The sequence below is a fragment of the Equus caballus genome, chromosome 23, assembly GCF_041296265.1.
Source record: "Equus caballus isolate H_3958 breed thoroughbred chromosome 23, TB-T2T, whole genome shotgun sequence".
Lineage (NCBI taxonomy): Eukaryota > Metazoa > Chordata > Mammalia > Perissodactyla > Equidae > Equus > Equus caballus.
Window position 1 is genome coordinate 25,312,992 of NC_091706.1, and position 13,741 is coordinate 25,326,732.

Below are 13,741 nucleotides of genomic sequence, written 5' to 3' on the forward strand. Positions count from 1 at the left end.
TTCTTTCACTGGAACTAAGTTCTCCCTGGTTCAGGGCGATTCCTGTCTTTGTTCTTCAGACTCTGCAAGATCACGGAGTGAAAACTATGGTAATCCAAGTCATAATTATAAATCAACAACATTAAGACTTCTATGCAGATCAATCCAGGCCTGAGATTTTTATCAAAAGAATCTAATTTGATAAAACCTCAGCAATGATAGGAAAAGGATGCTCATTTATTTTAAGAAGCTAAGTTTAATTATGCATTCGTCTCAGTTTTTAATCCAGCACAACAGCCAATGTTTTGGATCTCTCTAAAGGGAAATGAAGAGCATCTCAGACCTGACCCGTCAGGCACCCACGGAATTTCAACTCCTCTCGGAAGGCTCTTTGCCCCTAGAGGTATAAATGCAGTGTGCAAGTGTCATACTCTTTGTGCCAAATGATTTTTCTTTTACTCCCAATCTTGATCACTTTTTAAGAAATTTTAATAAGGATACACAGAAATTAATTGAGCTAAGAAAATTTGACAAACGTTATCCCCCGAGGTGGCAGCACTCACTCCCGTTTGAAGGGCTGCTTCCAACCCCACTGATGAACACTGCTGGTCTCCGCTTAGCAGCTGAAGAATCAACCCTCTTACAGCGGATCACCGAGCACACCCCAGGTCACCACGGGGCTCCCCACCCCCAGCCTTCTTCCCAGCACAGCCTTAAAACATCAGGTTTTTGAGTCCCAGGAATTTAGAATTCTTTAAGCTGCTCCTTATGCGGAATCTCCACCCCCAACCAGAAGCAGCCCAAGAGGCCTTGTGCACTCAAAGACTTCAGGGCATTACATTGGAAATGTTTCCCAAATCCACATGGCTGGAAATGGTGCACACGGGCTGACTCTAAAGCAGCAGTGGCCCAGAGAACTTACTTTAATGATGGAAATATTCTCCAAATGTGTGCAGTCCAATCTGGTAGCCACTAGCCACATGGGACTACTGAATACTTGAAATGGAGTTAGTGTGACCGATTAACTGAATTTTTAATTTTAATACAGTTAAATTTAAACAGGCACAAATGACTAGCGGTAACCATATTGAACAGCATGGCTCTAAAAGCATCAAGATTTTGAGCAACATGACAACTTTTTGATAGACAATATTTTCACAAACCAAAGAGGTACTCAAGAAACATTGTGTAGCAACCTGTCATTGACAACCTCTTGTGTGCTCTTCCCAGATGAAAATAAAAACAAAGTAGTGACAATGAAAAAACCCACATTACTTTAACATCTGTCTCCTTTGAATTAAATTAATAATTTTTAAAAGATAGAAGTGGCAGAGTCAAACATACAAAATAAACTAAAGCCAGCAAAACAAAGAATGAGAAATAAACATACTAGAAGTTATTTATGTTTAATGCTTAAAAGTCTGAATGCACAAACAATCTACCATTACAGAAGTACTGGTGGTCAATACAATGCATTAGAACTATGTACAATGCACAGTTTAGTATCAAAATCTTTCTACACTGTAGAGTTTTACGAAACTGTTAATGACATCAAACACTAAGCACTTAAGACACCATTTTTTTTTCTGCTACCACATTAGGAACGTCATTGGACAGTCCATTTCCACTTGCAGCATCCATCCATTTCTAGTATGAAATTAAGTAATTTTCTACTTATACAATAAAGTTTATCTACACGGTTCTCTTGATTTTGATCCATAGCAGCAAAGGCACTGTACATCAGCAGATCCACAGACTTAAAAGATTTTTAAAGCATTCAAACAAAAAATAATAATAAAAAAAGGAGTCACATATCATAGTTTAACAGCAACAACAACAACATAAAAGATAACACAATGTTTCTGGCACAATGGCACAGCCTGTGTCCATTTCAGGGACATCCAACTAAGACATGGAAAGGCCTGGGGATAAAGAAAGCAAGTCCTCCTCGAGGCGAGAGTCCATTCTTTCTGGTTTTCAGAGAGAGGCCCCTGCAATCCTCCTCTGATGTCCTGGTATTGGAAATGCCTTGACTTGCACAGCAGGAGGATTCCTCCCCTGAATCTGTGCAGTTCCCCAAGAACATGCCAAAAAATAGCCCATAATTTCTCCTAATGACAAAACCGCCCAAAGATAAACATCTCCCTTTGCAAAGAAACGTGGCAAAAATATCCAGAAGGGATTAAGTTCTCTCTTTGAGGCCAGATTTAATTTGTTCATCTGTCTATAATACAATAAAAAAAGGCATTAAGAACATATTACAAAGACACTTGTCAACAAGTCAAAAAAAGAAAAAAGAAAAAGTCCAATTACTTTTATTGAATGTAATCTAAAGCTCTAGATATACTGGTTAAAGTTGTCCAAATAGACTCAAATGAATATGACGTGGCCTGTACTGTTTTAATTATTCAGCCAAATTTCCAAACATCTTTAAAATAAGTAGAAAACAAAAACAAAAAATCTAATAACACAGCAACATATTGCTTCCATATGTAATTATACATTTCACATCTCTATACAGTCATTAGTCTACATTTAGTGACATTTTAATCAATTATTTTAAACCTTCCTTTCCCCTCCTTTGCCAAAAAAAGGGGGGAAGGGGTATCAAATACAACGCATCCTCATTATCAATGCGGGAACAGAGAGCTTCATTTCGTCAGTCATTGTTAGAAAGCCTTCTTTAAACAAAATAAATATATTACAGATATAATACATAATTAAAGATTCCGTTCACTGTTATGTATGGTTATCCCATGTTCTTCCAAGTAGACAGCTGAAGATTTGGTATCACAGGTTCTTAATGAGTATTCACGATTCAACAGCAAGGAGGCAGCGGGGGAAGGAAGGGGTTTAACTCCACAACTGCAATGAGCATTGAAATCCTTGGTTTTAGATGCGGGGGAAGAAAGGATGACAGAACAAAGTGCTACAAGGAGGAGTCCAGTTCGCATGAAGATTTGTCCTTAATAAATAACTTCATAGACCGTGGCCTTCTTATCGCCAGAGCCAGTGACAATGTATTTGTCATCTGCCGAGATGTCACAGCTAAGCACCGATGAGGATTCTTTGGACTAGGAAAGAAACATAAACAAAATGTTAGGCACTGAAAGAAAAACCCATGAAGACTGAGAGGCAAGACTGGAGCAAAAAGAAGCATAACGTGCGTGTTCCACTGACCAACAGGAGCCCAGGTGAGGGCTTCCCTAAAATGGCCAGGCCAGGGCACTCCTAGGGACACCCCACCATGTCAGTCTACAGGCTCCTGCTCTCGTGACATCAGGTGCCAGGCAAGTGGGTGGTACGAGCCCCCGTGCTGAGAAAGGAAGGGCCTACTTCCAGTGCTGTTCTCCGAGCCGTTAGGAGCAGAGTGTTCTCAGTACAGAGAACCCTCAGCCTCCCTCAGATGGCCTGGATTCAGGGGAAGCTGCGAACAGCAGGCGCATCGCCCAGTGCGTGAGCCTTGGCTGCCTCAGACGCACACAAGCGCAGGTGGCTCACCTGCCTGCCGCCTCAGAGGGCTGCTACAGGGTCCAAGTGAGGCAATACATGGAAAAGAGCATGGCCAAGACTACAGTTTTTGAGATAGAGAAGGTAAAAGTATTTCCAATATAAAATCTAATTTTCCCATGTAGAAATAGAACACAAATTTGCAAGCAGGGAGGGATTCAAGAGTGAGAAAGAAAAACGCACCACACTTAGAGTTCTAAGTGTGGATACCTTGTTCAACTACACTAACCACACAGGGTTCAGTGTGCACTTGTAACTGAACTGTGCTAAAAACACACACACACACACACCAACCAACCCACCCCATAGGATCTTAAGCAGGACTTTGAACACTTAAGAAATAAAAGCTTGACATGCAGTTCCTAACCACTGCCAGTGTTTCTCAGACTTTTTTGATTGCAACCCGTAATAAACATATTTTACTTCACGACCTAGTATACACGAAGACATAGTACTTAGACTTAGTACAAAAGATGCACTCTAATATTTTTTATTTCATTTTTTTTAAGTCTTGATTGGGACCATCTAAAAAGTTGTGACCCACAACACGGAAAACACTGTTTTAGATTATAAACTTCATGACAGCAAGAATCAGCTATTTTTGTCCTACTGCTTACCTTGCACCGTATTTTCACTTAATATATGTATTTTTAGATTCAACTGAATTATAGTCTACTCTATGATGGCTTAATATCACTTGGTCAAGAAAACTGCAAATCTGTTATGTTACTCCCAAAGAAAGAATACTTAAAAAATAATATCCTAAATACAGGCTAAAAAGAGAAGTCTTAAACTTGCCTATGAAGTTTTCACATACCAGTAAAAGAGATTCCCAGGAGAGAGATTGTGTGTGTGTATTATGTTTCACAAACTACACAAAGTACCACTGAGTCAACAACAAGAATAAATGTTTATAAAATTAATCAAGATTTATTGAGCTTTTCCATAAATTCAAATAAATAACAACACTAATAAGAGTATTCAGCAAAATGCTCAAATTTTAAAAAGATACAACCCAAGGAAAAGAAAAATCGCACAGACAGAAACTTCTACTCTAGTGTACAAAGGGACTGAGGCATGAAGAGTCGCTTAGTGCAAGGGGCATAGCAGTCCGGCTCTGGGCTCAGAGGGACTGGAGGAGATCCCTATCTCCAAGGCTGTGGCTGTGACACGCCCCCCCAGGCACAGTTTTCCTCTTGCACTGGGAACACACACTAGCTCCTAGCTCCCAGGACACTTACGTGCAGTACCAATCTGCCACAACACACGGAGAGAGTCACCATGCACGGAGCACACAGAGAGTGAAGGGTGAACAAGGTGAGTGTTACCTGGAAAATACTGGCCCCGTACGGTGTTCTCCAGGCATTCAGAAGGTTGTCCTTTCCAGTGCTTACAAACCATTTCCCTACAGGAAGAGGGTTTTGAAAAAGCCATGTTCGTGTTACTTTGTCAGACACCAGAGATTTCCTTTACAGAGCAACAAACTAGTCACAGAAAACTCAACTGACTTGCAACAAACAAGAGTTTCCTTTCCTAGATTTAACGTGTCATTTACACATATGACAAGGATAAAGTGGATCAACGCCAGAAAAGGACATGGCAGTAGGGAAGCAGGCACGTATGGCAGTGATACAATCCTGAAGAGGGACACGTTAATGAACTAAAAGACCTGACTTAAATGAACCAGCAGGAGAGGAGAAGGGACGATTCTCGTTGACAGAAAACGGACAAGAGAGGCTTGCTTACCACAATGGGCAAACTTGAGCGACAGCACACAGCTCTCGTGAAGATGTAGCTGGTATTTGTCTGGCTTGGTGACATGCAGCACTTCCACGTTGCTGTTCTCCATTCCCACGGCGAGCCACTCTCCCGTCGGGCAGTAGCCCAGAGAAAAGATCTAGAATTAAAACAAGTGAGAGTGGCGGTGGGTACAGAAGATGCACTTCCTTTTCTTCTGGGGACACTACTTAATTATGAAGAAAATCAAGATAATTTCAATTGTACAGGAAGAAATTAAAGCCAAATAGGTGATCCCAAAAGTAATGAGACAGATTTCCACAATATGACTTATCAATTATGCAAAATTCAAATACATACAGAGTAACAGTCTTTGAAATAAAAGCCTGCTAGAAGCTTATAATAAATGACTATTTTAATTCTTTAATAGAATATACACTTTTGTATTTTGACAGAATACAATACAATTTTCAGTTATCTAATCCAGGTCACATGGTAAGTGAAAGCCCCTTCCTAAGGATGTCCTCTATTTCACAAAACCACATCCTCCAGCAGGGCCCAGGTACAAGCGCACACCTGGGAGGTGAAGTCGTGCTGCTGCAGCTGCCGCCCCTCGCGCAGGTCCCAGGATCTGACCGTGTTGTCCAGGCCGCCCGTCCAGAGCTTGGTGCCATCATTAGAAATGTCAATACAGCTGGCCCCGTCTGTGTGGCCCTGGAATTGCCTGAAAATGTCAAAATGCAGGGAAAAGTTTTGAAAGTTAGTTTTTAAGTGAACTCAATTTAGAATGCCTTGGCGATCAATTTCATTGCAGGACTTATTTGTAGATTTCATTTTGCTTTATGTTTCCTAATTATTCAAAGTCATAACAAAGCATATAATGAAGAGAGATTGAAGTTTAACTGAGATGCCGAATTTCCTGCACTTTTTATTCTGAACACTTAGAAAGTACTCTTCAAATTACTCTTATGCTAAAACATGATAACTATAACTGATGGGGAAACATCTCCAACTGAAGAAATAAACAAAAAACCCCACAGCTACATGTATATGAACTAATCACAGACATATTCTGAACCTACTGGAGAATTTATGAGGATGTAAAAAGCATCTTCCCTTCTACAAAGCGATGAGATAGGTGCAGGGAGAGGCAGATCAAACTCCCCAGTGAGCAAGAAGGCAATTGCAGGTGGCTGTGCAAGACAGAAAGGCCACTCTCAAGTCAGGCTCAGGGAAACGAACTCAGTGTGACTCAGCTACCCCAGGAGCTGGTCAAGTGGACAAGACACGGCGGGAGAAGGGGCTAAAAGACTTCCTTGTAGAAGCCTTAGCCAAAAGAAACAAGAGGGATGACTATTTTTGCCTTTAGAATCATACATAGAGCTCAGTCCTGCAGAATACCTTACAGACAGGAGAGGCCTCTTTTCCTTCCTCGCTCCCCTTGCATAGCCAGGCTTGGTACAACCTTCTCACACCGGTTATCGGGTCCTGCCTCCTGCTTCCTGCTCTCTCAGGTGCTGACATGTGGACACTCCTCTCAGGGCTTACCTGTCCACACCGATCCTCCACAATCTCATTTCTAAACAGACATCTCAGTTCTGTCCATCCCTTCCTAAAGGCGGGACTACACATCATCTAGACCTTTTCAGGGTGAACGGCACCAAACGCAATGCCTGGGCCCATGGTAAGTACTCAACAACTATTGTTATTTTATTATTATTTTTTTTTAAGTGAGGAAGATTGGCCTTCAGCTAACCTCTGTTGCCAGTCTTCCTCTTTGTGCTTGAGAAAGAACGTCCCTGAACTAATATCTGTGCCAATTCTTCTCCACCTTGCATGGGGGACATCGCCACAGCATGGCTTGACAAGCAGTGTATAGGTCCACGCCTGGGATCCAAACCAGCAAACCCCAGGCTGCAGAAGCAGAGCACACAACTCAACCACTATGCCACGAGGCCAGCCCCTCAAGAATTTTTTCTTTGAAGGAATAAATGTGTCAGATACATACGGCACCAAGGATAGTGCCACACACTGTGGATCTTCTCAACGCGTGTCTATCGACAATAATGGTTTGTTAGCAAGCACAGATGGCAAATTACAGATGTCTAATGAGCTCATGAGCCAGCCCTGGTGGTCTAGTGGTTAGAATTCGGCTGTCTCACTGTCTCGGCCTGGGTTCATTTCCCGGTCAGGTAACCACATCACCCATCTGTCAGTTGTCATACTGTGGTGGCTGCATGTTGCTGTGACGCTGAAAGCTATGCCACCAGTATTTCAAATACCAGCAGGGTCACCCATGGTGGACAGGTTTCAGCAGAGCTTCTAGATTAAGGGAGACTAGGAAGAAGGACCCGGCCACCCACTCTTGAAAAAATTGGCCATGAAAACCCCATGAATAGCAGCATAGCATTGTCTGATACAGCACTGGAAGATGAGACAACAGCAGAAAAAGACCTGGCAGGGCTCCACTCTGCTGTGCACAGATTCACTAGGAGTGGGAATTGACTCAATAGCACTAAAAACAACACGGAGCTCATGAGCTCACGGGAACCTTATGAACGTTAATCATGTAAAACTGACCTCATTTTTTTAAACCTGAATTGGTGATACTTAGTATAACGTCAAAACAAACAAACAAAAAAGGAAAACAACTCCCTTATTTGATAAAGTTCAAATAGTGCAGAAAACAAGATTTTACATCAATGGTTTCTAGCATCTTAAAACGGGCCCTTTCTTAACAATTTCTAGTGACATATTTATATTTCATCTTTTAGACAAGCAGATAGACACACACACAGATCTCTGGCACAGTGTGGGGCAATCGGCTCCTCCTCACGCCCTGGTAAGGGATTCGGCTGACCCACCTCACCAGCGTCTGGTTGTGTAGGTCCCACACAGCGATGTTGCCGTCGCTGCAGCACGAGAAGCAGACCTTGGAGTCGGGGCTGATGGCCAGGGCGTAGCAGGCGGGGGCCGAGGACGTCAGCTCGGCCTTGATGCGCGGGGTCGGGGCCGCCAGGTCCCAAATAGACAGGGTACTGGCTTCGCCTCCCACAATTAGGGTGCGCCCATCAGGGAGCAATCGGCAGGAACGGATGTAGTTATCCCTGTTCTGTAGAGACAAAAACCATCAAGAGATTACTCACGAGGAAAGGAAAACAGCATTAACATGAGAGCCGAAATCCATAAAAGTATTGTGCTCCCTCCCGGTTTTAATGAGCCATTTTTACTTTTGACAATGATAAAGTGGATTAATGCTAGAAAATTACATGAAATTAGGGAAGTACTTAAACTTGATCTACAAAATTTAGTACTGAGATATTTAATCTTAATTAGCATGAAAATGCAAAGATCTAGACCCACTCCCACCACCACCAAATCAACCAGCTGCCTGAGTCATTTGCCCACACAGACACACGCACATGCCCACGCAGCCACCCTCACACCCCCGGAGCAGCCACGCCGGGGACGGGTGTGTTCGGCCCAGCTGGAGAAAGGCCCTGCGACTGCCCAGCTCATGGTCTCCTCCCTTCACCAGGCCCGCGTCCCTGGCTAAAGCACAGCACAGGTTTGATTCAGCAGCATCAACTGGAGGCTAGATGTGACCAAGGAGTGATAAGCGACAGAAAACAAAACAATTTCCTCCCAGCTCATGAAGTTATGGGAATCCTGTATACATAATTATGTTAAATTGACCTAGCATTGTGTTGCAGCAAAAAATTCTACTGCTGGTCTAAGGAAGAAAATCAAATTACAATTTCCCAAATAACTCAAGGACAAATACCCAGGAAACGGTTAAGGGGTAGCTAGTGCTTGCCACATGAAGTATTAAGTACTCCTACCTCACAAAGTGACAGATTACAATATTCATGTGCACTCTCACAGACACCCCTATGGGCTCTTAGTTTTCTTAAACCCCTTCATCAGATAGGAAAACAAGTGGTTTGCCTGTTCCCACACACTGGGCAGTGGTGACGAAAACCATACCGGTGCGTGTGCCATCTGAAGAACTGGATAATTCTGCCTTACAGAACTGGAAGAAGACACACCTCCTTGTCAGCACTCTGAATCTCTGAGCAAAAGACCACAACCCAGCGACGACAGCTACCCCCTCGGGATCAACACTGAGTGTTGCTCTGACGTCCAGGTCTCTCACCATCCTGCCCTATTTTCTGAATGAAGCTCTAAGCCCGGTTCGTCTGTGTTCACTCACCAGACAGTCGAGCTGAGAGACGGGGCTCTTGTTGCCAGGGTGGCTGATGTCCCAGACCTTGACGCAGCCCTTCCCACCCGTGTACACGTGTCTCGTGGGGTTGCTGATGGTCACTGCGCACACCACCTCCCCGTGGTTCAGGGTGTTGATCTGGCGAGCATGTCGGGGGATTCCGTGTCCAATGAGGGCGTCGGGGGGGAAAGGGACAGGCTGCATCTGACCGTCTGCAGTCACGTGGAAGGAGTATGCTCTAAGGCAGTGGAGAGGAGAAAAGACAGAAAGAGAAGAATGTGGAAACTGTTACTTAACTGATTCATGTAGTGAGATAAAAAATAAAACATCTTTAGCACTACTTATGATTTGCATACAAGTCAAATGTACCTAGGATGGGGGAAAGAATACACTTTTCAGAGTCATAGAGCTGGATCTGTGATCAAATCTCAGGTGGACTCTTCACTACCCACTGTGTGACGTTAGTTACTCAGCCTCTCTGAATCTCAGTTTTAATCTTTCAAATGGAGAAAACGTTACCTACGTCGACAGAGAATTAAATAAGACAGCCAATGCCCAGTACAGTGCCTGCTCCTTCAGGGCACTCTGCATACTTGCATCGCCTTCTACTTTGGGTGATTCAGAGGCCTACCATGAGATTTTGCCTTTAGATTACTTCAGTCTCATCAAGTGACTTACTAACGGAGATAAATAAGCCAAATTATGAAGCTTTAAGGAGTCAAGAGTCTGGCTTTGAAGGTAAAATGGCAGAGGTGCCCCCAACCAAAAATAAAAAAATAAAAGGATAAAGTCCTACCAGACTTGACAACCACAAATTCTAGTAATTCCAAATGGCCTGGGAAGCCGTCCTGCAGGACTGCCCCGAAGGCTCCCCTGGGAGCGCCCATCAGCAGTTCAACAGCCGCTCATGTCTGACTGAGGAAGACTCTCCAGGTGTGACAACACTTGGTTCTAAACGCACCTAAGTTAACATCTCCCTCTACAGACACGTCTATTCGGAGGGCACTGAAGTCAAGGAGGGGGCCAAGGAGTGGGGCTGCTGGGAGGCAGGCTGGGCTCCTGGAGGCAGGGGACGTCAGCAGTGGGTGGCAGGAGCTGGTCTGTCTTGAGGGATATCACAAGCAACAGCCCAGTTTGGAAATGATGTCATTCTGCTTTGGCATGGGACTTCGGAATGTGTTCTCTTTACACAAAGAAGTTTACAAAAGACATACCAAGGGAAAGAATTTGTGGGTACACAAAGGACGGGAGCTTGGGCCAAAGTGCAGGGAAGTTTTAGAATCAAATGAAAACAGTTTATGGTTCCTTAATGCAAAAGTCTACAGGCTAGCCACATTCATCAAAATTTAGCTCATGACTGAGGGGCCCTCATCAGCCACGTGTCTCCAGAAAGGATGATGTACGCACTGTGGTGGTGAAAGGCATGGGCGCCTGACAGTGGAGGGCTTTTCCTATCTCTGCAGACTACTGAGAAGGGCTCAGAACCAGCCTGGAGAAGAAAGGTAGTATGTCAGACTTGTCGAGCGGGGAGCTGAGAAGACAAAGGATCTAAGATACTTCTTAAGTGTCAACAGACTTGGAGACACACTGGATGTGTGACCTGAGAGAGATGCTGGGGAAGACTCTAGGGTTGGAACCTAGGTGACTTGTCGACTGCACTACATTATAAGGTGAGAGGGAACCAAAACTAAAGGGTATGCAGGTTGGAGGCAGACAGTTTGGTTTTCTTCAACTTGAGGGCAGATGGGAACCCAACCAGCTGAACAGAAAGTTGAGCACTGTGGTTCAAGAAAGGTCAGCTGAGAAAGATCAGCATGTGGTCCTTGACAAAGAGGTGACAGCTGAAGCTAAGAGGCAGAAAGCATGGTCCTGGAGCAGATTACACAGTGAGTAGATTAGACGCAGAATCTAAGAGAATGCTTTACATTTAAGGAAGCACCAGCAAGAAAGTCATAGGCAGCTAATAAGGAGGATGATCATGATCAAGCAGAAGGGGGAGAAGATGGGCAATCACATGACAGCTCACTGAGAGATGCATCCATTCCACATGGATTTACTGGGTACCCGAACCTGCCAAGCAGCACACTAAAAGGATAGGGGATACAACAGAAAGAAAAACCCACATACCCGCATTCTCCTAAAGATGCTGGGTGGGAGGGGAGCAGGTGGGCACATACATTAGTGAGATACTCACATAAATAAATATAAAAACGTCAGATGGTCAATGCTATGAAGAGTGGACATGGCAGGGTGCTCCTGGAATTTTACAGAGTGAGGAGGAGAGGGAAAATGCCACAGGGCTGAGATATACAGAATGGGTGTTAGGGGCCGGCCCTGGAGCCGAGTGGTTAAGTTCACATGCTCCACTTTGGTGGCTCAGGGTTTCGCTGGTTCAGATCCTGGGCACGGACGTGGCACAGCTCATCAGGCCATGCTGAGGTGGCATCCCACATAGCACAACCAGGGGCACTCACAACTACAATATACAACTATGTACTCGGGGGCTTTGGGGAGAAGGAAAAAAAAAAAAGAATGGGTGTTAATTACCTAGGCAAAGAGGAAGACGGTATGAGAAGGAGGATGGCAAATCGAAGGCCAGAGCAAGGTCAAATGCTTATTATCCATTTCATCAGAAAATACTGATTAAATGACTAAGATGAGCCAGGTGGTGTCAGGTGCTGGGAATTGGGGGTGAACAAGACAGACCAAGTCCCTATCCTCCAGAGGCTGTATCCAGAAGGGAAAACAGGTATCACACAAGCAGATACGTAAGTAACCTCAGACGGTAGGAAACGCCGTCACACACACATGTGGTTTCAGAATGAGAGACTAAAGGTGCAGAGAGGTCTGAGGTGAGCTGAGACCTGAGGGAGGACAGGGGCCTGGCACATGCTGAGGGGCATGAGGAACAGCAAATGCCAAGTCCCTGAAGCAGACCAAGGGAGAAGGCCAGAGCGCGCTCAGGAGAGCGGAGAGTGCCACGCTGAAGAGAGAGGCAGGGCCGCATTACAAAGGGGCTCGCAGGCTGTGAGGAGGAGCTGGACGTTGCTCTGAGTAGAACGGGAAGTCACTGAAGACTTCTGTGCAGGAGAATGATGTGATCCAGTTAATGTTTTAAAGGACCCTTCTGGTTGCTGAGTGAAGAACACATTGTAGGTGGCAGAAAGGAGGAAGGAAAACTAGTCAGGAGGCTAGTGCAGTAATCCAGGGGAGAAGCCAATGGCTAGGGCGTGAGAGAGGAAGCAGGGAACAGACTCGCAATTCACATGATCACTCTGGCTGGGTGGAGGTAGAGGGGGCTATGTTGGATGGGACATTTGGATTCTGGAGGTGACACAGTGAGGGGCGATCACAAAGTCTTCTTTGTGAACCTGTCAGTAGGTGACTGCAGTTGAGAAGGGCAGAAATTCACTAGAGGTGATGTGGTCCAAGGTTCCTGGGGGGGCTGACCACGTGAACACAAGTCACCCAGGACGATGGCGGGCTCTGAGTGGAGGAAGACCTTGAGCCAAGTGTGAAGTCTTCAATAAATTGAGGAAATCCCCCAACAAGGTAGAGAAGCAAGTAGATTCCAATGGCACAAGCCTGAAAAAGGCAGGATTTTCACAAAATGGTATAGGAGTTCGGTTCTAGAAGAGACTGGAGAAGGGGGTGACACAGCCTTTATCACCCTCACCGCTGGCCCTGAGGATTGTGGGTGTGAAACAAAGGAAAGGGCCCTCCTGAGAGGGCTGCAGGCGCAGGGGTCCCCTCAGGGGCCAGGTGTCAGTGCAGGCAAGGAGGGGAAGGCGGCAATGCTCATAGAGAAAGGGTGAGATTCTGAGGGATGACAATGGAGAAAAAGGCTAATTGATTTAGCAATTAAGAGGTCAAGACTAAATCTTTTAAAGGAAGGCAAAGGAAGGTTATTCCAAGTTTAGATGGTGTTATACATTCTTAATGATAATTTACTTGAAAAGACATCCCTTCTCTCAAGAATCATTAAACGGTTTTTAAAGAGCCTTGAGAAGTTAAATAGTTAAGAAACCAGGCACACAATTTCTTTCTCTCGAGGGTTCAATAAGACGGTCTTCACCTCAACCACAAGCACTCCGTGAGCTCCTACCACACTCCTGAAATGCCCTCACGAGGAATTTCCAGAGGCCCCCTGCAGTAAGGGCATAATGGGGCCCTGTCTGTGGTCAGTGTACGTAAGATACTCAAGACTAGAAAAATAAAGCTCTACTATGTACTTACTATCAAATTTCAACACACTCTTTCACGTGTTGCTAGCAAGGAGGACTGGAATAT

General features: G+C 44.7%; 1 protein-coding gene across 12 annotated transcripts in view; it reads right to left on the reverse strand.

Annotated features, from left to right (window-relative positions):
- Positions 1–1,369: 1,369 nt before the first annotated feature.
- The window catches only part of TLE4 (TLE family member 4, transcriptional corepressor), a 141,655-nt gene continuing 129,283 nt past the window's right edge, over positions 1,370–13,741 (reverse strand). For all 12 annotated transcript variants that reach the window (XM_023627163.2, XM_023627157.2, XM_023627156.2 and 9 more), the window contains 6 exons: positions 9,440–9,689; positions 8,091–8,338; positions 5,803–5,950; positions 5,236–5,386; positions 4,818–4,894; positions 1,370–3,053 (listed from right to left, as the gene is read on the reverse strand). In XM_023627163.2, coding sequence (XP_023482931.1) covers positions 2,946–3,053; positions 4,818–4,894; positions 5,236–5,386; positions 5,803–5,950; positions 8,091–8,338; positions 9,440–9,689 — 982 coding nt within the window. In that variant the 3' untranslated portion in view covers positions 1,370–2,945. The remainder of the gene's footprint in view (positions 3,054–4,817; positions 4,895–5,235; positions 5,387–5,802; positions 5,951–8,090; positions 8,339–9,439; positions 9,690–13,741) is intronic.